This window comes from Phacochoerus africanus, chromosome 2, assembly GCF_016906955.1.
Source record: "Phacochoerus africanus isolate WHEZ1 chromosome 2, ROS_Pafr_v1, whole genome shotgun sequence".
NCBI lineage: Eukaryota > Metazoa > Chordata > Mammalia > Artiodactyla > Suidae > Phacochoerus > Phacochoerus africanus.
In genome coordinates, this window is record NC_062545.1 from 2,333,003 (window position 1) to 2,360,377 (window position 27,375).

Sequence of the window (27,375 nt, forward strand, 5' to 3'; positions counted from 1 at the left end):
TGTGCACCGCTGCTTCTCCAGAGTTTATTCCATAGCCTCGGGGATTCCTACTTATTTCTTTAGGAAGTGGTATTTCGAGGAGAACTGTGTAAACACAGGACATACTGGTCACATTGGTAGCTAAAACCAAGCTGGGAGGAATGGTAAATTCATTAGACGATGAGAGCAGCATCCAGAACATTCTCTCCTGGTGTTTCAGTTGCTGGCGGGAACGTACCTCAAAGCTGTGATTTGCTGGGTGACTTGGCACGTTAATGTGAATTAATCCATAGTATCTTCTATCTTGATAGAGTCGTTCTTCTCAGAAATATTACTGCACTATTAAACAATTCACATTATCTTAAATTTGCCTGTGTAACCTTGGACATACATGCACATGCATTTCACTTAGCAGCCTTTGCTAAGCAGGCAGGCCTGTGCGATCAGAGCGACCACTGCCACCAGCAGGGTCCAGGGAGTGTATAAAAGGGGCCATCCTATCACATATTTTAAAACATTTAAAAGTTGTAAATAAAACATATTATCTCTGAGTTCCCGTTGTGGCTCATCAGGTTATGGAGCCGACGTAGTCTCTGTGAGGATTTGGGTTCAATCCCTGGCCTCACTCAGTGGATTAAGAATCTGGTGTTGCCGTGCGCTGTGGTGTAGCTTGCAGATGCAGCTCGGATCCTGTGTTGCTGTGAGCTGTGGTGTAGGCTGGCAGCTGCAGCTCTGATTGGACCTCTAGCCTGGGAACCTCCATATGCTGCAGGTGCAGCTGGAAAAGACCAAAAAAAAAAAAAAGATCTCTTCCTACCCCAACAAGTACAGTTGCCAAACACCAAAGTTTTTTTTTTAAGTAAATGTTAACTATGGTTTATCTATGATTGAAAATCAATAAAATACCCATGACTAAATTTAATTATTCTTGCTCATATCTCAGTATTGACCGGCCAGTGATAGCTGGATGAGTAATAAAATTAAAGCATACATACTGTACAAAATGTTATTCCATATATTTTTTCTTCCCTTACATTCAGCAGAATTAACGAATTACGCCGTTATAATCAGGTTTGTCACCTGCGCTGTGTTTTGTGAACAGTAATGCCAAATTGGACGACCTTTCTTGTGTCAGTGTAGTTAATTTTTTGTTCATTTAATTTTAGAAGAATTTAACTCTGCCAAAAGCAACTGAAATTGTTGATAAAAATTCTTTAAGGAGTACTTAGATTCAGATGTCAACTGTGAAATTTTGCATATCATGCTCAAATTTTGTTATGAAGTCCCAGAACTTGTTATTGTTATCAGAGAAATTTGACAGAACTTGGTATTTTGTCATATGGGTCGATGTCACTCGTTTGCTCTCTTCGCCGTTCCTCTTTGAGCACCTGGTCCTGTGGGTGGAGATTAAAGAGTCAGTAGCGTGTGGACAGGTGTTTAGGGCCACAGGCGCACAGTGAAGCGTGCCGCTAGTTTAATATCGTTCAGGTCCTCAGCCTCACAGTGGCTCCCGAGCGCCTCCTAAACCGTGAGCTGGGGCATGACGGGAAGCGGGAAGCGTACAGGTGGCCGTGCGAAGGGACACGGACAGGCAGAATAGCTGCGTGCACACTGAGAAGGGGCTGGGCTCCCCTTCTCCTGGCTCCGCTGCCCAGCCCGCACCCTCAGCCGCCGCCTGTCCGTCCCCCTGGCTTGGTGTTCACCCGCACAGCATCCTCTTCCTGAGTCTGGAACAGCATTCTTGCATCTGAACAGAGCTGGTCAGGACCTCAACCCTTTAGGGTTTGGCTGTGCGGTGATTGGGCTCCCCAGGGCACAGGTCCATGGCAGGACCCCCTGTCCTGGGTCTGGGGGCGCTGCTGTATTGCCGAGGCCAGAAAAGATGCCCCAGGCTGCAGGGCCCTGAAGACAGTGGGGCACAGGCCAAGATGGCTCTTTGGGCTCTGGGAGCCCTGGGGGTGGGTCAGAGATGGGGGAGCTGGAAGGCACAGCGCGTGCTGGGACCAGTGCTGAGCGGAGCACTTGGGTGGTGGGGGCACTGGTGGGGTGACGGGGCAGGTGCTTGCTCAGCCAGAGCAGGGCGGGCTTGGGGAGCTGTTTTAAAGGGCGTGGGAGCTTCCTGAAGATGACAAGGTCCTGGAGGATTTTCAGGATTTCCATTGTAGTGTCAGTCCGGACTCTCCATGGAGAATGGGCCGAACTGGGAGACAGGAAACAGAAGGCCCGGTGGGAGGGGGCCGGGGCGCTGATGCTGCTTTGGGGTGGGAGACGTGGAGTGTCCCTAGGGTGTAAGGGGGTGTAGGGGCGATTCAAAGATGGGTGGGGAGAGAGGGTGAGGGTGGGGAACAAAGAGGAAAGACAACCACAGCCCTCTCCTCCCTGAGCCGCCGGGGGTGGACACACCACTGCTGGGACCGTCTTGGGGGAGGGCGGGCAGGGAGGGGGAAGGAGGGGATTCGCTCTGGACGTTTGGAATTGCCTTGCCTGCTGGGCGTCCGGAGGCTCCATCCAGCAGGTGGTGGTGAGGTTTCTGGAGCTCAGGAGATGTCGCCTAGAGACCCAGCTTGGACCCAGCCGTCTGTGCAGGATGAGGAGCGCTGTGGGCAGAAGCAAACCCTGGTCTCCCGGGTTCTGGCATTGCGGCCTCGGTGGCAACACCCAGTGGTGTCCCTGTCAGTTACCCTGGCCGCACACGTTGCAGAACGTGGGAGCTGCCGGCTCAGGACTCCAGACGTGGCCGTGGCAGCTTCAAATATCTTTTCATCTGCTCAGGAACTGCGTCCCCAGCTCTAAGGCGTGACCAGAAGTGTCTGCCCAGTGGAGCAAGTCGCTGAGTGTGTGGTTATCACGATGGCGACGTCACTGCTTTAGAAGAGCCTGAGTGGACAGAGGGGTGGTTCCCAATGACGGGGAAATCAGCAGACAAGCCTCCTGCTCTTCTGTGACCCAAGTGACACGCGAAGAAGCAAACAGGTGGTTTCCGTGGAGGTGAAGCCATCCGCCCAATGGAATTCTTTCCTTCGCTCCAGTCTCCGTGGCAGACAGACCACGTGGGCAGAGGTGGGCATCGGGGCGGGCATCAGGGAGGGCCCGGGTTCACGGGCACAGAGAAGGTCTGTCTTCTTGTTAAAGAAGTTCCCGCTGAAGGGCCAGTTCAGGTAACGTGCGATGAGACGGTCGTGCACTTTGTCGTCCGGCGGGATGGCGAGGGCCGAAATCAGCGTGAGAGGGTGGCAGAGCCTGGGACCAAGGGCACGTAAACGGAGGCCCCATCACTCAGCAAACCAGGCGGGGAACCTTTGGCTTGAGCGGTGGCTGCCAGAGCCTGATGCCTGGAATTTGTTTTGTCTGAAGTGCTTTTATTTTTTTGCCTTTTCCCCTAAATGGCTCACGCCAGTTAAGCTGCTATTGGAAAAACACAGCACCAAACCTGGTGGTTGTGGTTGAAGTTTCAAGTGGGCAGACCTGCGGTGCTTGCCAGGAAACAGCACGGGAGCTCAAATCCGCCCACCGTGTCCGGTCCAGGGGCGGCGGGTTCAGTGTTGGTGGTACGGACTTTTTAAAACTCATCAGTACAAAGCTGCGGGGGCTTTTTCGGGACGATCCGAGTCCACTCAGTTACTTGTGGCCGCAGCTTCGGAGAGAGCTTCTGATGCAGGAGGCCAAGGAGGGCAGCCCGGACTCGGGCAACAGAACCCCCCGGCTCTGTGGCCGAGCCGTGTGGCCTCCGGCTTCGTGCTGGTTTTAAGTTTCCTCCGGAGGGGCCCTCCCCAGGGTGCGAGGAGATCAGAGTTTTCAAATGAAAGAAACAGAGCCTCCGAGAAAAAAAAATGCACGAAACGGCGTCAGCAGCGGCATTCAGAATCCCTCTCTTTGCGAGCCCTGGGCGGCCTTCCGGGCTGGGGAGGGAACCAGCCACGGCCGTGGCAGCGAGGCCAGCGTTCCCGGCCGCCCCGCCACCTCAGCTGCACCCCAGGGGCTCACGCTCGACAGGCAGGCCTGCGGCAGAACAGGTGGCCGACCTCGGGGAGCTGCCACCGTGGAAATAGCAGCCCTATATTAAGTCCGTGACCCCGAGGTGCCCGATGAGGTCAGTTACTAAAAGCGGCGCCGCCGGAGCCTCCTGCAAGGAAGCCGTGACCCTCCTCCGCGGGGGCGATGCCGCGGTGAGGACCGGCCCGGCCCGGCCCAATGTTTACAAACTCCCCCTGGAGCTGCGGCTCCTGACACGTGGAGGAGCAAGGGCTCCGCGCCTCCAGAGGGAGGCTGCGCGGCCCCAGGCCGCTGTCGAGTCCCTTGTCCCTGGTCATCGGGGGACATGCTCTCCCGCTTCCGCCAGGCCTGCTCCAGACTCTACGGGGCCCTGACAGTAAGTACGCACTCACCCAGGTCTGCAAAGCGCCCCGGGGGTGGCAGGGGCTTTCTTTGCAGGACAGTGTCGGGTCCTGTTTGGAAGCTAAACTAGCCGGTCAGTTAGGTAATGATTTCTTCAAAGTCACGCGGGACATTTGCGACCTTTTCCCCTCCCTTCTTAAGTATTTTACTTAATGTGAAACCTGGAGTATGGCTTTTCAAACGTTCGCCTTTGCCGTGTTTTGCTTCGCTGGGCGCCCTCTGCACCTCCTTTCCCTCTGCGTCCCTTGAAGCGCCGGCTGGCAGCAGGTCCCCTCCTGCCGAGCGCCCTTGCCCTGTCACTCCTTCGCCTTCCTCACTTTGCTGCCGTCAGTTGCGCTCAGTCTCTGCGCAGGTTCTGGTCTCTGGGCTGCGGGTGCCCGGGCGCCGTCCTGTGGTTGCTGCTCAGGGAGGGGTGATATCAGGTGCCGGGCACGAGGCGGGAGGAGGAGCCGAGCTCACTCCTGTTCTGCTTCTCATCCTTCTTCTGCCCACGGTTCTTCTGGGTCCCTGCTCTCCTTCTCCTCCCTGTGCTTCCTTCCCACGGCAGCAGGTGCGGGAGGGTGGCCTTCCCGGAGGTGGGCTCTTGTCCTGGGCCTGGACCGTGGGACTTACTCTCAGGGGCCCCCGCTGTCCCGGTCCCCGCTCTTGGTTGCCCTTTGCTTCTATGCATCTGTGCTGATTGGTAGCTCCCCTTGCTCAGCTCGGGCCCCATCCTGCCCCTGCTCCCAGATGCGGGGATGGCTTCAGTGTGCCAGCTGCTCTCCTCCAGCATCATGGATGCTGCAGGGCCTGGGTGGCCCCTGGCGTCTGAGATTCCTGCCCTTCTAGCCTGGGGGTAGGAAGGTACATCGAACGGACGGACGTCCGTCGCACCGAGCACCATGTTCTTGGGCATGTGCCTGCGTCCCTTTGACGATGAATTCTTTAGAGGGTCCTTGGAACCTGTCGTGTCCCTTGGACGCCATGCACATGACAGTGTGTGCCTTGGCCACCAAGGCGTCATGGAGAGTGTCCAGCCTTGCTGGGCCCTGCGGAGTCCAGGATGTCCCGGGGACAGTGGCTGAGAGCCTGTGCTCTGAGGGCTCAGCAGGGACAGGGTGGGGCAGCGGGCTGTGGAGGGACCCCGAGCAGAGGTGTTTTGGGGTGGTGGCCTGGCAGGTGTCACACTGGATGAGGGGTGGGGGTTACAGGGACCCTTTTGGAGGTGGTTAGAGGGGGTGGGTCGTGAGGTGATGAGGCCCGAGGCGGCCGGACTCGGTGAGAATGGGGAGGAAAGAAGGGATCTGAACGAGACCCTCGGACGCCCTGAGGGCGGGTGAGGGCGGGTGAGGGCGGGGGCCGTCGCATGTCCCCACTGCGCACATACCCGTCACAACAACTGCAGCTCCCGCGTGAATCTCCTAGAGCCTGAAGGTTTTGGTTTTGTTCTGTTTTCGCTTTCGTTACACTTTAGAACCACCAAGACGGTATTACGTAAACTGCATCCCACTGGTAATCGTAGAAGCTGAGTGGACCCGTTACCTATTTAATCCGTTCAATTAATTATGTTCTTTAATGGAGATGGGCGCTCCAGGTGGGACACACGCACAGGTGTTCAAGGCAGGTGCACCCAGAGGCCTGCGTTGGGGTCTCCTTGCAAACGCCTCCCTCTCTGTCCTCAGTCCAGGCGCCTGGGCTCGCGTGTTCATGTGAATCCAGACGTGGGTTCCGTTGGCAGGAGGGGAACCCGTCCTCCGACAGTGGAAGAAATCGTGTCAGTTCCCACGGAAGCATGAGCTTCGCGGGGCTGGGACGCCAGTGACGTCGGGGCAGGAAGCCTGTAGGCCGCAGACTTTGTGCACAGAGGGCGGGGGCCGCGCCAGTCCTGGGAGCGGGGGCGGGAAGGTGGCCTTGGAGGCCCTGGGTCCCCTTAAGCGGTTTCTGCGGTGTTGACTGTTATTTAGTTGTCACTGCAGAAGGCGGAAGGTATTTCTTCGCCGCCTGAGTGTCCTCCTTCCATCCTGCTGATGCAGTGCAGGCCGGCCGGGCCCCTTTCTGGGGAGATGTGTGCAGAAGCGGCTGGGTTTAAAAGCAGCCTGTTTGGCGGCTGCATCTTTGAGAAACAGATGCTGCCCGAGGCCTATGGGCAGCAGGGGCCCTTTGCTGCTGAATGTGGGGGGACAGTGGCTGTGAGACTGTGATTGGAAGTGACAGCGAGTTGTGTTGTCACGGGTAGAAGGACACACGCCCCTGGGCCGCGTCTGGGCACCGTGCGCTGCCAGTCACGCTCTTTATCTCCAGAACCCGGCTCTGTGCCCCAGTGAGTAAGCTTTGCCCAGCAGGGCAGGCAGTGCACATGAGAGGAAGGGAGGTTCTGGGCTGGCCAGGGGGGCGGGGGGCACCGTGTGCAGGCCTTGCATGGCCGGCAGGTCAGGATCTGCTGGAGAGACCAGGCCAGCCCCGAGGCCGTCCTGAGTCACACCCCTCCCTACGCCCCGAGGAGTCTGGGGTCTTCCTCTGTCTTTGGTCCCTCCTTGAAGGAGTTCCCTCTGCATCACCAGCCCTCACCTGCCCAGGTCCCCTTGGTGGCTACGCTTTCCTGGGCTCAGGTGAGCAGGTGCGCACAGAAGCCGCCTCGTGTCCCCCGCTCGCAGCACCCCCCATCCCTGCACCGATCCGCTCCCTCTCCTCCGCTCAGTTCCGAGCTCCCTCTCACAGCTGCTGTGACAGAGACGTCCGCACCCCGGGCCCCTGCCCCGCTCACCGGCTCCCTGACGTTAGCAAAACAGCGAAGCTCTTTGGACCTCAGTTTCAAATCTGGAAGTGAAGTCGGAGTAAAATCCAAGGTTCTTTCCTTATGGACGTGGAGCCGACTCAGAGCCCTGTGTTCGTTTCACGTGCGCAGTGCATCGGGGCGGGGGCTGGGGGGCTTCTGCAGATGAGATTGCACTCCAGGTTATTACGAGGTCCTGGGGACAGGTCCCAGTGCTCCGCCGTCAGTCCTCGTCGCTTAGAGATTTAGAATTCTAATTCCACCTCCATCCATCAGCCCCATCCCCTCCATCTCCCCCCACCACCCCTCACTTCCCCCCACCCCCCTCCCACCAAATTTCTTTCCCACCAGGAAGCAGAGCTGCTCTGCTCACCCTGGTCTTCCGAGGAGCCGGGAGGTGGGAACTGCTGAGGAGTCCCGCTAAGGGGACCCTGGCAGGGACAGGCCATAGCCTTGGGCGTGAGTGCGTCTCTAGGTCTCATGCCTCCTCGAACGCCTGGAACTGTTTCTGGGAAGCACACGCAGCCCAGAGCGCTTCTGGTGAAGGCGGGCCTGCAGGGCTGTGCTCACTGCTGGGACCCCGGCGGCGGTTCTCAAGGGCGCGTCTGAGCCGCTGCAGCTTGCTCGGAGATGGTGCTGTGCCTTCTTTAAACATTCCCAGATTTAATTTGTTTGAACATTCTGTGTTTGCTACTCAGTGCAGAAAATCAAAGTCTAACAAGCCACATCTGAGCAAATACAAATTAGATTGCTGCAAATCCAAATACTCTAGAACACTGTCCTGATGGAAAACCGAGGGGACGTCGGATGGACACCAACAGCTTTATACATTTTTTAACAAACCTTTTTCTCCAAACCACCTCCTTTCTCTTCAGGTTTAGTTGCTTTTGCGGGTCTCTGCCGACTCCCACCGCCTCTGGAGGGAGGCCTGGTCGGGAAGGGGCTGCTGCCTGCTTTCAGGAGCACGTTTACACGGGTGATGGTGGGCTGGCTGTCAAGCCCTTGAGCGCCTGACTGCCTCCCTCTCCTCGTCCGAAAGACAGGCAGCAAGGGGGCCTGCCTCGCAGCCCCGAGGTCAGGCTCAGGCGAGACAAAGCCGGGAGCAGTCGCCTGTGCTCTCCATACAGCAGGCACTTAGCACGGCGGCTGCTGCTGTGGGAAGAGGCGGCACATCCTCAGAGATGGGGGTGGGGAGGGGGAGGGGAGAGCTGCTGCCGCTTCTCTTCCTCTGGGCAGAAGGGCTCTCGCTTCCACGAGGGCCGTTACAGCTGCCCGGGCAGGGCTGCTGTAAACGTGACCTGCAGCCTCCGCTCTGGGCTGAGTCCTCCCCCGCCTGTGCTCCCACCACTGATGGAGAGGGTGGAGCGTGGTGCCCGCAAGCACGCCCACCCCCTGTGCAGCCCAGCAAAGACGGATGGGCACCCCCTCCAGACACACAAGGCTGGGCACAGGGCGCTGCCTGCACCAGGCTCAGTGGGGCTGAAGGCAGAGACGTGGGTGTCATGGAAATGCAGACAAGAGTGGTGTCATCTAGGCAGCCAGGGAAGGCTTCCTGGAAGAAGAGGCGAGTCTCCCAGAGACACAGGCAGGGCGGGGGAGGCAGAGAGGAGGGCACAAGCAAAAGCCACGCAGGCCAGGCCCCAAGGGCCGTGGGTGCCCCTGAGTGTGAACTTGAGCTCAGGGTGAGGGCGTGGTGTGGGCTGGGATTCATCTGTACCTCTCAGGACCTGAAGGTGGGAAGGAACTCAGAGGCTGGGCGTCTCTCATGCTGGTTCTAGCAGCCGAGAGAGGAGGGGCGGGAAGCTTGGTGGTGGACGGGACCACAGCATCGTCGCAACCACAGCCCTGGGCCCCTCGATCCTCCCGCCTGAGCGTTAACGCCTCTGCAAGCATCTTCACGGCTGCGCAGGGCTGAGCTGGAGGCCCTGGGGGTGGGGGGCCCACACCCACATCTCCCCTCCCCCAGGGCCCCTCTTAGGAAACAAATGCAGGTGTTGGGGGAAAAGGGGTTTGAAAAATGCTCGGACTGGGAGGTGAAGCTGACGAGGGCTGGAGATGAGGCTTCCTGGAGGGTGCTGGGGGCGGGGGTCCCTGGGCTCTGGCTGGGGGGCTCCTTCCCCTCGGTCCCCACGCAGCTGGGTGACAGGACCTCCTCATGGACTCAGCTTGTTGTACTAGGTTCTGGCAGGACCTGTGAGGGGCTGATGGTCCAGGACGGAATCGGGGCTCCGTGATCCTTTGGGCTCCAGGTCTGGAAGCAGGAGAAGCTCCTGGGAAGCAGAGACACATTCTGTGGCTCGACGCCTGAGGTCGCGGTGGGGGCAGATCCCCAGAGGCTCTCGCTGTTCAGCCTGGTTGGCCTCGTGGCGGGGGGATCAGGCTGCAGCCAAGTCAGCCATGGGTTCTGTCAGCGCCCCGAACGCGTCCTCGTCTGTGGTTGTCAGACGGATACGCGCTGGTGGCATCTATGTGTGTGGGGGTCTCCCTGGCAGGGACGCCCTGCTGGGCCCAGGGACCTTGACGGATCAGCGGAGGGAGATGCTTTAGCCCTGGATGGTCCTTCAACGAATCGTTGCTTTATCGCAGATGAAACCTGCCCTGATGCGATCACATAGGTAGCGAAGTAAATTCACGGCTGGTCTTTCACACGAAGGGCTGTTGGGGACATCGCAGGTCTTTGGAACGAGGGGGAGCGTGGCCTCCGATGGTCATGGACTCCGGCAGTCCGGCTCTCATTTCCTGTTTACTCGCTGCTGGGTTTGGAGAAGGTTGTTTCCTTTCTGGCCTTTCCAGTACCTTCTCCCAATCGGGCGTAAGTGCTGTGATGTGTAAGACTGAGCCCTCCGAGGATGCGGCGCTGGATGTGCAGAGACGTGATGTGGCTGCTTGTTTGAGCCTCGCCTCTGCCCGCGGCGCCGACCCAGCCCCTCCTCAGAGCTCCTGGCGTGTGAGCGACGCCGGTCAAGCCGCTGGGCCACGCGTACTCGGCTCTAAAGAGCATCGTCCGGAAGGTCGGGGCTGGAGTTACCGACGGCCCTGCAGGAGGAGCCTCCGCCCGGGGAGTGAGTCTCAGGGCGAGATGGGAGTCTCAGCGGGGTTTTCTCTTGAAGTGTGGGGTGGGGTCAAAGAACCCTCTGAGGGCAGGCAGACCAGCAGTGGTTTTGCTGGGTGCTGGGGGGGGGGGGCACTTGTTTTGGTTTCCAGGTGTGAAGCAGCCTGGTTCCATCTGTGTCACGGTAATTTTCTCATCACCCAGGGTCTTCTCAGGATCTGATTTATTCAGTCACTGAGGCCCACTGGCTCTCAGGCTGCCGCAGGCCCTGGGGGTGCCACGGGGAGCCCACAGCGCTGGCCCCCCCTCAGGAGCTCGCCTGCCCCCCTCCCCTTCCCCGGCTCTTCCCGCCTCACCTGCGCAGGGCCACTGCCTCGAGGACTGCGGGGCTTCTGATGGGGCGAGGGGAGCAGACGCCCCAGGATTGAGGGTGGAGCCAAGTGTCAGTCCCCAGCAGTAACATTCGCTTTCATACAATGACCTTTCAACACCAGTGCTTTATAAAATTAACGGGGCTTTAAAGAAGAATTCAGTGGTGTGTGTGCCATTATTTTGCTGTGAGCCATACGGGAAGCCCATGTGCCACATTATTTTTAATTGAGCTGTTATGTTCCCCAGTTCATTAATAGAAGAAAAGGAGAAGCTGGTATGTTTTATTGCCTATAATTATTCAGGGGAAGTTTATTTTGAAACGTATTCCTTGGGTAAATTGCCCACAGGTTACACATAAGAGTGGAATCTGAAAACTCTGAGACCTGGACTTAAAGATGAGCAAAATCTCACAATTAAACGACACATCGTGTGGGCTGTTTTCCCTGTACGCTCTTGTTTATCGTTGTAAGATTTACACCTGCTCCCGGGGCCTGCGAGAGAGGGCGTGGCAGGGCTGAGTGAGCTGCCGAAGGACTGGGGACGCCTTCCGGCCTGGGACCCCGGAGGGGCAGCGGATTCGTGTGCTGGGGGTCAAGACGGGACTTGGGTCTGAGAGGGGCCCCTGGGAGCAAACGTGGGGCCGAAACTAAGCAGAGAAGCACAGCCCTGGGACCTGCAGTCTGGCGAGGAGAGGGCCCAGACTGGGCGCCTCCAGGCACGAGCCCCTCTCATGCCTGGAGGGCCAGCAGAGAGAAGGCCGGGTCTTCCTGGGGTCCCGGCCAGCGCTGGGTGACAGGGGTAAGGAAGAGTAGAGGGCAGTCCTACCTGGTGGGGGACGCATGAGCAGGGGTGCTGCTGGGCACCCTGGCCCTGCAAAGTGGAGCTTGGGGCTGGGGCTTGGCTTCCAGTGGGGCAGCGGTTCCATCCTCACAGCCCATCAAAGAGGCGGCGTCTTGTTTGGGAAACGAGGGTGGCTTGTGCTGGGGTGGTGCACGTTGCCACGCGGCCACGCGCAGGTCTTCCTGTCCTGGGGGCGGGGGTGCCTGCTGCTTGTGCTCAGATGACTCTTTCCAATGCCGTGTTTGCAGCTGTGGAGTCTTGTCCTTCGAGCTTTTCCGCAGAAGGGCGGATGTTTTGTGGAGACTCTTCTGTCTAGTGCTCGCTTCCTTTTTCCTTCGGGCGTTTTTCTTCCACGCCCTCCTGTCTTGGGTCTGCACGGGCTGGGGACGTGCTGAGGGCAGAAGCGTTTAGGAGGAGACGGAGGAGACGCGTGGCTGACGGGAACAAAAGCGCCCCTGCTTCTCCACGCGGACGCGGGGCCACGGGCTGGCTTCCCGAACCGAGGACCGGAGGGAGGGGCCGAGAGGCGGAGCGGCTCTGGCTTCACATCCGCCTGAGGCTTGGCCTGAGCACGGGGCGCAGAGCATCCCCTTTTACGTTTAAGGCCTCTTTTTGGCTGTGTCCTGCCTGTGGGCTCAGATTTGCTAAATTTGTTTTGTCTGGCTTAAATGGCAAATCCGCGTGGAAATATTTCGGGTGCTCTCTCGGGATCCGCAGGAGAGTGCCTCCAGGAGCCCCTCGGACACCAGAATCGGTGGGTGCTCAAGTCCCTAACGTCCAGTGGTATCATGCTTGCATCGCACCTGCATACATCCTGCCGCAGACGTTAGCTCATCTCCCGATTACTGTAATAACTCAGACGGTATAGGGGTCATGTAAATAGGGGCAAATCCGATGTAAAAGCCAGGTAACTAGTTGCCAACACTCTGCAAGTTCAAGTTTTGGGTTTTGGAACTTTCTGGAATTTTTTTTTTGGGGGGGGGGAGATTTAACGTCCACGGTTGTTTGAATCCGAGGGTGTGAAGTCTGCGGATACAGAGGGCAGACTGTGCTGCTTTTTGTTGTGTGATAACTTAAAAAGCAGCGTCTCCCACCTACGTGTCCCTTTGTTTGCAGGTCTTATTCTCCAGATTTACTGTTTTGTTAGCTCTTTGTGCTGGTAGTTGGCCAGCTAGATTTTGTAACGTGCACCACACCTTATAGAATGAATATTGGTGGTTAAAAAATTATGGTTTTATGCCGTAACGACAATGATCCAAAACATTGCTGGGTCATAAATAATAAAGCTGCTGTGGACCAGACGACTAAATGTGCACGGCCCCTGAGTCTTCAGCCCTGAGCCTCACTCTGGAAGTCCACTCACCCTCACCAGGTACTTGCTGTGCCCGAGTGTGGAGCCGGTGAGTGCGCGCGCGGGGTGGGGGTGGGGGGGGCAGCAGATGCAGGACAGGTGGGATGAAAAGACCACCCTTGGGGCCTTTTGGCCTCTTCCCAGCTGGAGCCTGATGCAGGTCTCCTGGCCTCTTGGAAGCTCAGTCTCTCCCTTCGTCCCCAGCCTCTGCTCCCCTGGGCGGGCTAAGAGGCCGTGTACACAAACCATCTTACCTGTTGGGAAAGACGTTCCTGCAACATCCCCACCTGGCAGGGCTTCGGTCTCAGGAAATCTCTTACAGGGAACAAAGGAGAGAAGAACTGAAGGCAGAGAGTTGAGTCTTTAAATTGCTTTAAAGTAAAATGAAGTTTGGACAAGTCTTCGAGCTCAGTTACTGTGGGATCCGTATTCCTGTGACCTGGGGGCTTCCACTGCACCTCAAAGGCTGTAGCTGGGGACGGATTCCACAGTGGAAGGGTGGAGACGCATCTCCGGGGCAGGAGGAGGTGATCCCAACACTGGAACAGCCTTTCTCAGGAGCACAGAGGATTTGAGCCCCGGGTGGGGGGGGGGGGTGCGGGGGTGATGGTGGCTGGAACTTGAAGGAAAACAAGGTGACATGGCACCGGGGGCGGGGGTGGAACGTGGTGAGATGTTAGCGTGGTGGCCCTGCGTCCCTGAACGGGGCTGGCAGCGTGTGTGGATCAATGCATGAAGTTGGTTCTGTATTTGCCCAGGGTCCCAGCTCTGTCTGAGCACAGCAGCTTTAAAAGTAACTTATTCCCTGCTGCTCTGGGAGTGCTTTTCATATTAGAAGCAGTAAAAGTCACAATCTCTACAAATCTACAGCTACCATCATTTGCTTGCGAGGTTCAGTCTCTCACCAAGGAGATGATTCTATTGTGAGAACCGTGAGCACACACAGAAGAGAGAGTTGAGCAAACCTCCATGGATGAGTCACAGATAAATAGTTTCCAAGATTACCAAGTAAAGGCCAGTGTTGCCCTCTCTGCCCAACCCGCCACCACTCCGATTATTTGAGGCAGACGGAGCCATCACACAATTTCATACAAACTCATCCTCCCCCAACTTTTTTTAAAGGGTGAAAACTGAGCAGCACTGATCCCGGCTCAAGGCTGCTGAAGGCAAGTGGCGTGGCCAGTTTCTAAGTTCTCTTCAGTGGAATCGTGGACCTGCTCTGGGTCCCCCTCTAGCTGGTCCCCATGTCTCAGCACCGGGAGGTCCCCCTCCTCCGGGTAAAACCCAGCCCATCTCCCAGGTCTGGTCTCTGGGGAGGGCAGCCCACCCCCTCAGCGCTGACCCAGTGCCACGTGTGGCACCGTTGAGGTTTCTGCAAGTCCTGCCTGTGCCAGGTTCTGTTTTCAAAATAGGCAAAGGGCTCTGTGGAAACTTCCCTGAGTTTGGGAGAATCGAGCACACCTGTAGCAGCACAATTTCCCCCAAGTTAAACGCAACTCCGCGAAGAGAGGCCCAGACGGCCTGGCACCGTTTCTTCCTGTGCCGGGCCGTGGACGAAGCCTGCCCGGGATTCCAGGGTCTGCAGACCTGGTTATGAAAGCGTGGAGCGACTTCAGTTGTGATGATCAGCCTCGGCCAGGCTCCGTGGCGCAGGGAACACGCGAGGGTGCAACCTGATGGCGTCGGAGTCTGACCGGCCGCGACCGCGTAGACTCCCAGTGGTGTTCGCACCACGACGCAGTGGGTGGTGGGCTCACAGGGCAGCCGGGGTACCGGGTTATTAGGCAGGGGTCCAGGGAGTCTGCTGCCCATGGGCGTGGCAAGGGACCCCCAAGAGGGGCGAGCGGGAGGGCGCAGGACATCTGGGGTCTGCCTGCTGGGGTGGGTGAGAACTTATCTCGATGACGCCACATGAGAAGGGGATGCGGGAGTGTAGGACGGGGACCTCTGGGGATCTGAGGAGCCAAAGGACAGGAATGGGACTGCACTTCGGGAGAAGGATCTGCCGCACTTTCTGGGGGAGACCAGGGGAGGGCCGTTCAGGGCTTCGGGGCAGAGGGGCGAGGATGGTTGACGCTGGTCCAGCTGGAGCTGCCCTTTGTGAGGGGCGGCCCCCCCTTGATCACGCTCAGCCAGTGCACGCGGCTCCTGTTCTTACCTGACGGCTCCCTCACTGGAAGGGAAGCCATTGGCCTCGGAGAAGCAGACAGAGCTCAGGGAACAAGTGAGAACTTAAACCCAAGAGATGTGAGGAGTTCCCATTACGGCTCAGTAGTAACAAACCCGACTAGCACCCATGAGGGTGCAGGTTCGATCTCTGGCCTCACTCAGTGGGTTGAGGATCCAGTGTTGCCATGAGCTGTGATGTAGGTCGCAGACAGTGGCTTGGGTCTGGCGTTGCTGTGGCTGTGGTGTATGCCTGCAGCTGCGGCTCTGATTCAACCCCTAGCAGGGAACCTTCATATGCTGCAGACCCCCAAAACCCAAGAGACATGAGAAAAGATGGCACTAAAGCCATAACTAAATGAGGTGGAGTGAGAGGAGTAATCCGGAAAGAGAGAATTCCTCTAGATTACAGAGGTGTAACTACCAGAGAAACTGAGAGAAGTGCCAAGGAAGTCTTCCAGTGCAAAGAAAACAGACAGAAAATACGATGGAAAGGAGAAGAAAGTTCATCAGCTCTTATCTGTCCCATTGGTGAGTCCTTCACACCCTTGACTTACCAAGGAGGGCACCCCCTCACGGTCCACACCCGCAGAGAGAGCTGCCCAGAAGGGCTGAGACCAGACCCTGCGACACTGGGGGAGGTCCTGGGACTTGCTGTGTGTCACCAGCCTCTCTGTTTTGCTAAGTGGTGGGGACCTTTGGCATGTAGGGCGTGCATGAAACCTTTCAAAGGTAGCTCAGGAGTGGAGAGGGGAACCACAGGGTTAGAGTGAGGGCTAGGTTAGGGTCAAGGTTAGGTCAGGGTCAGGGTTAGGGTCAGGGTTAGGGCTAGGGTTAGGGCTAGGGCTATGTTTAGGCTTGGGGCTAGGGCTAGGTTTTCGTTTAGCTTTACGGTTGGTGTCATGGGTTAGGGTTAGGGACGGGCTAGAGTTAGGGTTAGAATTGGTGGTGTTGGGAGCAGGGCTGTGAGTGTGTGGGTTGGAAAGAGCAGGGGTGCGGTGGGACAGCCTGGTCCCCTCTCATGGGGAGCAGGTGTGAGGCTGCCGTCCTTTCTGGGGGCTTTCCTCATCTTCTTCCTGAATCCTTTTCTCTCTTCCTTCCATCCCTCTTTCCTTCCTTCCTTCCTTTCTTTTTTCCTTTCTTTCTTTGTAGGGCTGCACCTGCGGCATTTGGAAGTTCCCAGGCTAGGGTCCAATCAGAATTACAGCTGCTGGCCTACACCACAGCCACAGCAATGCCAGATCTGAGCCTACGCCACATTTCGTGGCAACACCAGATCTTTAACCCACTGAGCAGGCTCAGGGATCAAACCCAAACCCTCATGGTTACTAGTTGGGTTCCTTTCTGCTGTGCCACAACGGGAACTCCCTGAATCCTTTTCAAATGAGGAGGGGGTGCTCTCCACTGACCAGAGGCTTCTCTGCGAGCTGGGAAAGGCTGTGTCCGAGGCCCAGTTCCCAGGTCTTGCAAGGGGAAGAAGAAGAAGTCTGGAAATCTAGCCCTGCGTTACTTGTCTGCTGCAGTCCACTTCTCACGTGTCTGTGCTCGTGGAGAAATACTTGTAGAGACACTTCCCACCAGTGTTCTTTGGGGACGCATGTTTCTCTCTGGCTCACGTCCCACGTCTTTCAAGGAGGAGCTCGGGTTCCGGAGGTCACTTCCTAGATTTGCTGTTCTGTGCTTCCTACCCTTCGGCCCCTCTGCACTGGCATTGCCCCCGGTCCCGGTGGCCGGTGGACTTCGTGGCCGCTGTCCCTCAAACTGGACGCCCTCATGGCTGGCGAGCCTCTCCTCCCCAGGTCAGCGCCCAGCCCTCTGCTGTCGCCAGGATGGCGTGGACACGGGTGTTCACCTCGCTTCCTGCTCTCCTGGGCCTGCTGGGCCCAGGTCCCGCTGGGATCCACCTGCCTGTTCAAGGCACTGCTGTCCCTGGTCAGAGGCAGAAACTCTGAAGTGGGTACCGTCCTGTTTCCCAGAAGTGGCTTCCTGAACGCAGTGTGTTGCTGTGTAAAAAATTCTCTATTCATCCACCTGGGCGACTCTAAAAGACCGGCTTGGTGGGGACCGCGCCACGACGCCCGTTTCCGGCTCTGCGGGGATGTCCGAGCGCCCGGACCCGGTTTTCTTTATCGGGAAGGACCGGCGTTTACCCTACACTGTTTCCGTTTATCTGCTGGTGGCGTTTTAGGGCCCTCGTGTTAGGTCCCAGTGACACGTCAGGGCTGTTCGTGGCACAGGGAGAGGAAACCGAGATGGTTGCGGAAGCCGAGGGTGGAGCTTGCACCCCCTTCTGCTTGTGCGCCCTGGGCCAGCACACCACCCGCCAAGCAGACCAGCAGGTGCTCTGAGGTGGGGGTCGGTAGACACACAGAGTCAGCGGGGGGTGCGGGGAGCCCCTGCGGGAGGTGCTGCTCCCGGGCCCCTGCCGGATGACCGGGCAGCCAGAGCCCAGAGGGTGGTGAGCTCCTGCACTGCCCACTTGGGCTGGTGAGAGGCCATGGAGGAAGGGGCTCTCCAGCTCTCAGGCCAACTCCCTGGGGCCCTAAGAGCAGCCTGTGTGTGAGAGTGTGAGTGTGAGTGTGTGTGTGTGTGTGTGTTTGTGTGTTTGCGTTGGGAGGCCAGTGGCCCAGGCCTGAGGGAGGCACCCACCTCCTGGGTGCAGCCTGGTAGTAAGTGTACCTGTGACGGTTGATGGGGAGATGGGAGGCGGGGAGGGGAGAAACTGGGAGAGGGTGGGGGAGCTGTCCTGTGCCCCACCCTCTCAGGGCCCCTTCTGGTCACCCCTAAAGCCAGGGGTGCAAGAGGAGGTGGGGCTGCTTCTGGAGAGGCTTCGGCTCAAGGCCAGCACTTCGCTCTCAGCCAAGAGAGCTCCCCTCTTGAGAGGCAAGAACCCCCTGCCTCCCTTCTCCGAGGCTGAGGGCTCCTCGGCACGGAAGGGGAGGCCACGCACCCCGAGATGCTCTGGTGTCCCAGGAGCCCCCTGCCCCTCGAGGCTGCGTCCCAGTAAGGGGCACGCTCCCATTGCACTCACGGCAGATCTCTTAGAGGGCGGCGAAGTTTCTAAATCTTTCTTGTCTGAGATGAGGGAAAAGATTTGGAGAGATCCCTTTGGAATCCTTGTCAGAAATGAAAAACCCCTCCGCTGCGCTCAAGGAACCCAGATAACAAATCGGACTCTCTCTACCCATTGAGTGTTCGAGGGGGGATCAGGAAGTAATGGGGTTTAGTAGCTGCTTCTTTAGCACCTGTGGACTAATCAGTTACCCTTAGTGTCTGGTGTGAAACCAGCAGATGAGTACTACCTGCTGACTTTTCTTACCTGCCCTGAATTCCGGCGAAGCATCACTTGGCTTCAGGATTCCTGCAGCGTCTCATGGTGTCTCCTTTCCCAGCGGGTCCTCCGTCCCCACCGCCCCACGGGGCACAGCTTCCTCATAATCACTCTGTGTCTCTAGTTTACACTGATGCTGTTTCAGAGTATAATCATTTTTCTTTGTTTATATATATATATATTTTTTTTTTTTCCAAATAGACAGTAGAATATACACACAATCAGCAGGCAGGACCCTGCAGAGAATCGGGCTGTATCACACCTGAGCTGTGACCTGTAAATCTGGACGAGCAGGGGCAGAGGCTGATTTCAGATGCTCTGCATCCCCTCTGCACTGAGAATCCACCTTTCTGATCCTGCCTCACCCTCCGTAAATCCGAGCCTTCGAGAATTCTCACCCGTACTAAGACCTCCGAGGCTGCCGGCTCACGGACGAGCGGGTGGAAAAGCCAGCGGGCCTCTGAGACCCCTGGCTTGGGCTGGTGCAGCCTGACCCTGGCTTGCTGGGCGGCCTTTCCCCTTCAGCCTGTGTCCTCACTCAGACGTTGCATTTATTCCTTCCCTCCATTGCCTCCGGAGCCCAGAGATGCCGGCAGATGCGCACACTGTCGTGTGCTGCGGCTGTGCGGTGCCTTTTCCTGAGATGGCAGCCTGGCTGGGCTGGTGCCTTGGAGCCTGAGCATCTAGCTTTCGGGGGGAGTCGTGCTCTGGGGTGGCCCTCCCAGTGTCATCAACACTGCCCTGGGGGTGATAGGACCTGCCTTGGAGTTTCACGTCCCCGGTCACAGGTGTTACTAGGAGGCGCGGTGAGACTAGTGCGTTGGGTCCAGCTTCGAGTGGAGCTGGTTAGAGGACCCACCTGCCTCGTGAGCTACAGAGAGGCGGCCCTAGAGTGAGCAGACGAGATACGTCCCCCCGCCTGAGTTTTAACAGGTGTGTCCCTCGATTTCTCAAGAGTACCGTTGTGCTTGACTTAACAGCTCTGACAGTTCACGCCGCGATGTCGTGACGAAAAAGGAGTGGAAATGCATCTAGATATCAGTTTGGCCACTTGGAGAATTGTAGAGAAATGCCTTTCATTCCTGTCATCTGTGTTGTCGCAGGTCAAAGGTGACAAGCGGAATTGTGCATAAAGGGCTCTTGGAGGAGAGGTCACACTTTTACATGGGACACAGTTGCCTCCTTGGCAAACTTGATGTCCTAAAATTGTGTTGAAAGAGGAAAAAGCATTAAAAGCGAGTCATCTCAAAGTGTTGGAGTTATGCTCTCTCAGAATTTAGTTCCTTTCAGCTTTTTACTCTCTGCATCAACTACCTTTTGGTTTTTAGCAACTTACCCTGAAACTTCTCGGTATTAAAAAGCAGGCATTTACTATCTCACAGGTGCCGTGGGTCAGCAATGAGGCTGCAGCTTAGCCGGGTGCCCGCGGTCCAGGGTCTCTCGTGAGGTCACTTCCAGCTGTGGGCCGGGACTGTGGTCTCCCCTGAGGGCTTGACCGGTGGGGAATGGCTTCCGAGCTCGCCCGTGGGACTGTTGGCCAGCCTCAGTCCCCTGCACACGGGCCGTTCTCAGGTCTGAGTTACAGCCCGGAGGCTGCCCCCAAGCCCTGGGGCGAGCCACCCGAGGGGTAACGGGGCGACACCGAGTCGGAAGCCACGGTCTCTCCGTCACTTCACATCCCAGCACCTCGGCCTTCCTCTCTGGGTGGAAAGCAGGTCCCCAGGACCAGCTGGAATTCAAGGGGAGGGGACCCTACAAGGGGGAAAATGTCAGGGGATGGGCGCTCTGGGGACGCCTTGGAGGTGGCCCAGGACCCTGCTGTTTAAGACAGGGACTGTTCACGGTCGGGGGAAAGAGGAAGAAAGAGGGTCACAGCTAACTTCTTCCTGGGAAGTCGCGTCTCCACATGGTTCGGGGTTTTTGGAGGGAGGGGTGATTACTGTTAATATTTATCACAGTGTTATGACAATATTTAGGGACGTCAGACCAGAAAAGATGCTTCTTTGTTTGTTTGTTTTTGCTTTTTAGGGATGCACCTGCGACATATGGAAGTTCCCAGGCTAGGGGTCAAGTTGGAGCTGCAGCCGCCAGCTTACACCACAACCACAGCAACCTGGGATTCGAGCCACCTCTGCCAGCGACACCCCAGCTCACGGCAACGCTGGATACCTTAACCCACTGAGCGAGGCCAGGGATTGAACCTATATCCTCATGGATTCGACTTGGGTTCATTACCGCTGAGCCACAACGGAAACTCCAAAAGGTGCTTCTTTGGGTCAGCCTTGAATCACAAATTCTAGAAGCACATTTCCAATCCTATGGGGGCTTCATACTCATCGTTGCCTGGAGCTTTCCGTAGTCACATGAATGTTTTGCAGTAACAGTGTGGATGAGAGAAATGTCATCTGAAAGAACTCCCTTAAGCACACGTAGTCTGCCCTGAGTCTGCTCCCCCAGAAGGAGGGGGCTGTGCAGAAATCCAGCGCTGTCGTTAAGCCTTCTCTCCTCTCCCCGTGTTCGCATCCCCAGCCGAGCCCCTGGCATTCTGAAACCACCCAGAACATCTGGGAGGCCCCGGGCCTGTCCGAGGGGGCTGCTGGAGGGAACCACAGCTCACGTCCCCCAGGGTGGGCGTGCAAGAGAAGCGCCAGCATACGAGGGTCACAGCAGCCCGAGGCCCACTGACCAACGCGAATCACTGGCGCGGCCGAACTTGGTGACGCGAGTGGCTGCAGGTGACCTGGCAAAGTGCGGGCTCCAAGGATGGGTCAAGAAGCGGGGCCTTAGAGCAGGTTATCCTCTGGTTAACGGTGCCGGCCAGGTCGCCCCCAGGACGGAACTAGAAGATGCTGCACACGTGGGTCTGCATGTTCAGCTAAGGTGCCGGAGCCTTGGTTTGCTCATCTGTGAGCTTGGGGAGTGTGAGCCCCCCCCAAAAGGCTGAGGTTCTGAGTGCCCCCAACCTGGTGATGGCCGCATTCCCGGGGAGGGGGGAACACTCCTGGGTCCTTAGGTCTCCATTCCCTCGGGGCACACGCTCAGCTCAGCGGGATCACCAGTTAGGAATGACTAGCGGAGGTCATAGAACATAGGGCTGGCGGGCAAAGCCTGCCCGGGCATGAACGGGGTGGCCAGACCAGCAGCGGGCCAGCTAGAGGGGGCGAGGGGCTCCCAGCAGGAGGGGAGCAGGGGCTGCAGAAGAAGCATCTGGGCACCTGACACAGGCCCCCCCGGAAAGCGGGGTCTGGAGGGAGGAGCAGGATGGGGACCCCCACTCTCCTGCAAAAGAACGTGGCCCGACAGCCAGAGACCTGGGGAGGACAGACAGGGGCCAGGCTTGTGCTCGGCTGGGACCGATCTCTTTCTCCCACCAGCTGCTCCTGGGCCTGGGGTGGCAGCCAGGGGATGGCCAGGGGAGGGACAGAACCAGCTCATCCTCATCTGCTTCTGAGCCTGTCCTTGTCACCCCAGCAAGGCCTCATGATTCTGGCAGGAGCAGTTGGAACCAGTGTCCAGCTTTTCTGTATTTGCTACTATGCCACATGCCCGGAGCTGGTATCCCCTCAGAGCTCCTGGCCAAGCGGTCCCCCGGCTCCTAGCGCAGGTGTCCCCCGGCTCCTGGCCCCTGTGGCAGCAGCTTCTCCTCTGGTCCGTGGGCCCAGGTTGCAGTAAGGCCGACTTCCTCCCCTGGCTTCTGGGCTCCCTGCAGTGCCCAGGTCTGGGCTCTCCAGGCTCACCTGTTGCCTTTCAGACCCTCCCAGGACTTGTTCAGTCAGGTCCTTATATTAAACACTTTCTGTTAAAGTAACTGGGGCGGTTTCAGCCTCCTGGCTGGGGTGAGTCGTCCAGAGGCCTAGACGATGCTGGCTTCCAGGAAGCTGGCTCTGTGTTCGGACCTCTGTGACTTGGGCGTGAAAACGGCCATCAGGCCAGAAGCAACGGGTTCTCGACACTGAGCCAGCCCGTGAACTTGGGGCAGAGCTCAAAGGGCCCTTGAGCCAGGAGGCGACGTGGACGGTTTGCGACTCTGTGCTTTTCTGCTCCGGGCTGTTGGCGGCCTCCTCACCGGTCTTCTGCAGCTTGTCCGAATTCTCCAGCAGCCTCTCATCGCTGCTCTGTGGTCTCGCGTCCGCCAGCTCGGTTCCCAGGGTTCGTCTTGGCTCTGGCCTCCCGGCCCCCACGCCCCTGTTCGCTGTCTGCTCCGAGGGAGGTTTAGTTCAGGGTGGTTCCCCACGTCCCGAACCCCTCCCGGGCTCCCGAGAAAGAGCCTCCCACCACCCTCGGGACCCTCGTCCCGATCTTCCAAATTCCATCTCATTGGAAATACTCGCTAATGGAGGAGAAGGCGAGATGCCCCCAGGAGCGGCTTGTGACACACTGTCTCCCCGCCCCCTCCTTTGCACCTGTTTCGGTGTTTTCACCTTAGGGGGTGTGCAGTGAGCTCCTCAGAAACTTTGAAACTTGCTGTCTCTAAAATAATCGCGCGTTCTGTTGCTGTGTTTTCTTGACTTTATGACGTGACGTCTGGCCTGTGTGCCTGTTCTGTGAAGAAGTCAGAGAGTTTAGATTGTATACAAGTGCATATGCACCACCAGCACGTTTTAATGCACATTATACATTCAGCTGTGGTTTAAGCATGGTAAACAAAATAACAGGACAACCGGTGTATCTTCTGTAGTTTTTTATCCTCGCCTTTAAAAATGTAATCGTGGTAACATGCACACACGACGGCATTTGCCACCTTTGCCGCCTTTCCGTGTCCAGCTCAGTGGCTTTACGTCCATCTGCGTGGCTGCACAGCCGTCACCACCGTCCGGCTCCAGAGCTCTTTTTCTCGTGCGGAACTGGGACTCCCCCGCCCCCGCTGGCCTCTGGCACCCCCCCCCCCACTTTCTGTCTCTGAAAAGGACCCGGAGCGCATACGGTATTTGTCCTTGTGTGACTGACCGACCTCGCTGAGCACGGTGTCCTCGGGGTCACCCGCGTCGCAGCAGGTGTTAGAATCCCCCGCGTTTTCGAGGCTGGGCAATGCTCCACTGTTTGGATGGACCACGTTTAGCTTTTCCACTCCTCTGTCGCTGCTGTGGGCGTGCGGAGGTCGCTTTGGGGCTCTGCTTTCAATTCTTGGGGGTATATATCCCGGAGGAGAGTTTCTAGCTCGCGCGCTCATGTCGTGTGGGATTTCTGGAGTAACTGCCGTGCAGTTTCCACAGCGGCTGCGTTGTTTCACACCAGCTCTGCACAGGGCCCAGTGTCTTCGCACTCCCACCGACACGCGCTCCTTTCTGCTGCTTCTGCTTTAGTGTAGCCGTGCGGGCGGGGGCGAGGCTGTGTTTCCGCGCGGCTTTGATGCGGGCTTGCCTGACCATCAGCGACAGCGCTCATCTTTGCGGCGCAGCGGCCGTTTGGGTGTCTTCTCGGGAAAGTTAACCTTCGTGTTCTAACACAAAACCGAACGATCTGGGTATTTAAAGAGGATGCTTTCTAGCGCTGCTGCAGGAGGGACAAATGTCAGGGTCGGACGCCTGACCGACCCCTTAGCTAAACGGAGCCTCACTGACGTCAGCAGGAAGGCGGGTTGGTGTAGAAACCAAAACAGCGGGCAGAGGTGCCCCTGGCCTCTTCCCCGGGAAGATGCCACGTGACCTGCGGTGCCTCTGACGTGCCAGAGAAGCGGACGTGGGTGACCCAGGCCTGCCTGGCAGAGCAGGCTTCCAATTTTAGACGCAGACTTCCGACAGGACTTCAGCTTTTCCCTTCCGTCGTTTCTGGATCAATCAGTGGGAAGGAAATTGCCTTTCAATACTTTGCTATTTTGGGATCACTAATCACTGTTCCTTTCAGATCACAGGATGAGGTGGACAATGAGCCGTCTCACTGCTTCCCTCTTTGATTTGAGCTGTCGTGTGATCGGCTCCTCGCCCTGGGGTAGGACAGATTCTGAGGACTGAATTTCTTCTCTGACTTTTCCCGGCGGCAGCCCGGCTGCGGGAGCCCCAGAACGACCGGCTCTGTCCTGCCCTGGCTCTTCTGCAAAGGCCCTTTCCTTCCCCTTCACTCAGTCCTTCTTGGTGACAGGGGGACAGAAATCCAGATTAGTCCCCACGCGAGGTGGGGAGCAAGTGCTGGGGGAGGCATCTTTCATGTCCCCAGACGTGGGTTGGGGCCCGCCTCCAGCGCGCGGGCGGTCTCAGCAAGTGACTCAGCCTGGCCTTGCTCTAACCGGGGTGGCGCCGGCTCTGGGGTCTCCAGTGTGGTTGTGCACGCACTGTGGCTGTGCCTGCTTTCCCCGCCCGATTCTTCTCCATGTGTTAGTCCGAGTCTCTGACCCACAGGGTGGGCCGCCTGGAGGTCTTCTCAGGGGAGAGGGCGGGACCGAGTTCCTGGAGCCCCGCTGCTGCCGCGGAGCCTTCTCTGCGCTGGTGGCCGTGGGCGGCGACGCGCAGGGAAGAGCCTGGTGCCGGTTGCAAAGGGCTTTGTAAACACCCCTTCGCCCTTCTCGCAGTGACCTAGCGCCAGCTTAGGTGCGCCTCGAGCGCTCCGTGCCCCCTCGCCCCCCGGTGTGTGCTGGGGCTCCTCCGCCTGCCTTGGCATCAGCCTGGGGCCCTTCTCTGTACACGCGGCTGGGAGCTTGCATTCTGTTTGGGACTCAGAACCCACCTGAGCCCCTCCGCTGCTGTGAGACCACAGGCTGCTTTTATTTGGGGGCAGTTCTTCTGTGTAGACGGATACACGTAAGAAGCTTACTGCCTTTCCTTCCTCGAGAATCCCATGAACGAATGGCTGTTTTCAGCAGCCGGGGATGTCCCCACTCTCCATGTTCTCAGTGACCTGCAATTCTCCTTCATGACATTTTTTTTTATATTTTTAAAAAGCTATTCAGATACAGATGGCTATACCAAAACTTGGTAACAAGTGGGCCTATAAAATTATTCTTTTATTCATTATTCACACTTATTCATCATGTGCTGTGAGCCAGGCAGCCAGGAATTTTGCTGGATTCAGAACTCAGTGTGACATGATGGGGCCGTGCAGGCTCCGTGGTGGACAGTGTGTGTGCCTGCAGGTTGCTGTGGCCTCACATTCAACACCGCAGTCTGAAACGTCAGAAGTACTTCGTGCCAGCAGGCGAGGGGCCTGCCTCCCTCCGGGGACCCTGGCTGGAGCCCTGTGCAGGGGTGTCAGGAGGATGGCAGGACAGACAGACATGCAGCAGGAGCAAAAGCCCCAGGGCACAGAGGAGAATGGCCCTTGGGGACCTGCAGCTGTAGTTGTTGGGAGGTGGGGGCAGAAATAGGAGCTGGAGCATAGTGTCCGCATTGTGCCATGTGGGACATGCAGGTCCGAGCCCACGGGACAGGACTGGGACGGGGCAGGGATGGCGACATGCTCAGACCGATGCAGGAGACGGGAGTGAGGGCGGCCGTGTGACGGCCGCCGTGAGCCTTGGGGAAGGGCCGCAGAGGAGAGGGCTGAGGGCTGGAGCAGCTTAGGGCAGGAACATTCTATTACTGGCATGAAGGTGTCTGGCCCTCTAGCTCCGGCTTCTTAAACTGAGCGTGAAATGGAGCCGTTTTTCTCTGTTGGACGCGGAATCCCACAGCTACCTTTGTGCGAGGTAGAACTGAGCCCAGCTGTACAGGGAGGAGGCGAAGGTCCAGAAAAGTCCAGAGCACGCCCGGATCCCGCGGGCGCGGGGTGGAACACAGCTGGACCTCGCTAACCGGCTGTACTCTCTGTTCACTGACGGTGTTGTTTTAGGATGTATGCCTGCTCTTTGGTACGGAAGACGCCCCAGAGTTAGACTTGACTGAATTCGTATGTGGACAGTGGGGATCCTGGGAGGATCCTGCAGGCCCCTGGACAGGTCTGCTGGAAGCCCCAGGGGCTCGTCATGGGAACGTAGACGTGAGCCCAGAGGAGCCGCGCTGCAGCCTTGAGTGAACTGTTGATTCCCAGAGTGTCACATGGCTTCTGCTGGAGGTGCTGTCGACCAGCTGGTGGTCAGTGAGGTGTTTTCTTGGCATCCGTGTGGTCTGTGCACGGATGTTCACGTCTTGATGTGTTGATCAAGTGCTGGTGGCGGCCGCTCTGCTTCCCTCAAGGTCTGGACCCAGAGCAAATGCTCTTGCCTGAAAGACCTTCACGAGGCTGAGTGTGGAGCCCGTCAGGCGGTGACCCTTTCCCCTAACTTCCTGCCCAGCATGGCCCACCTGCCGTGCGCCGCCCAGAGGAAGTAGAAATGCCAGGAGGAGCCAGGCCCTCACCCTCCGCGGCCACTGCCGCGTCCAGCACCCTGGGGAGCAGCAGCCTCTGTCTGCCTTATCCCTGTCCCACAAATGCAGAGACCCAGCGCGGCCCGGGACAGTCCCGTGCCCTCCTATGCCCCTCTCCAGTGCTATGGGTAGATCAGAGCGCTGTGATGGCAGCATTAGTGAGCCCAGGTGCAGCTTGAACCCCAGTGCGGGCACAGGGGCACTGTCCAGCTTGAAGGGACAGCTGTGGGGAGAGATGAATGGGAGGCCCGCTGACGAGTCTGGGACTCACGCTTGTACACGTGCTGGTGAGGGGCCCGTCCAGAGGGCTCGCTGCGTCCTGGTCCTCCACAGACAGGAAATGTCCCCTCGTCCCTCCATCCTTGCTGGACGTCCTGTCCACTTATTTCCATAGACAACTGAGCACGTGTCAGAGTCTGTCAGACCAGCCAGGAAGGCCGCCTCTGTGTTTGTGCGGCCACGATTTAGGGTTCAGATGCTTGCCCTTGGCCTCAGAAAGTGAGCTTACTGGTAGGAGCTCGCCCTTTACGCCCGACGGCGCCTGCTGGATTCGGGGCACAAAGGGCAGGCTTCTCGCTCCTCGGTTCAGGCCATCCTCACAGTTGCCCCGGGGAAGAGGCTCCGGCCTGCACATTTGGACGCTGAGACTTAGAGAAAAGGCCGTTAGTAAACACCCAAACAGAGTTCAAAGCCTGATCTTATTTTGAAGTCAAATTGCAGTGGAAAGTGAAGACTGAGCTGGGGAGCTGGGGACGGGGGCCGGGAGAAGGAGAGCTGCTGGGCTCGGTCCTGGAACCGCCCTGCCAAGCGGGCCCCTTGGGTGCTTGGGGGAAGGTGACTGTCCCCGCACAGACGGGCCAG

At 57.9% G+C, this 27,375-nt stretch overlaps 1 protein-coding gene across 3 annotated transcripts in view; it reads left to right on the top strand.

Moving 5' to 3' along the window:
* The window catches only part of RPS6KA2 (ribosomal protein S6 kinase A2), a 318,051-nt gene that overhangs the window by 114,827 nt on the left and 175,849 nt on the right, over window positions 1-27,375 (top strand). The window contains exon 1 of one of the 3 annotated variants that reach the window (XM_047769757.1): window positions 4,105-4,348. The exons of the other annotated variants lie outside the window; for them this stretch is intronic. Within the exon in view, the coding sequence (XP_047625713.1) occupies window positions 4,298-4,348 (51 nt within the window). The 5' untranslated portion in view covers window positions 4,105-4,297. Of the gene's footprint in view, window positions 1-4,104; window positions 4,349-27,375 lie in introns of those variants that run through there. 3 annotated transcript variants of the gene reach the window in all.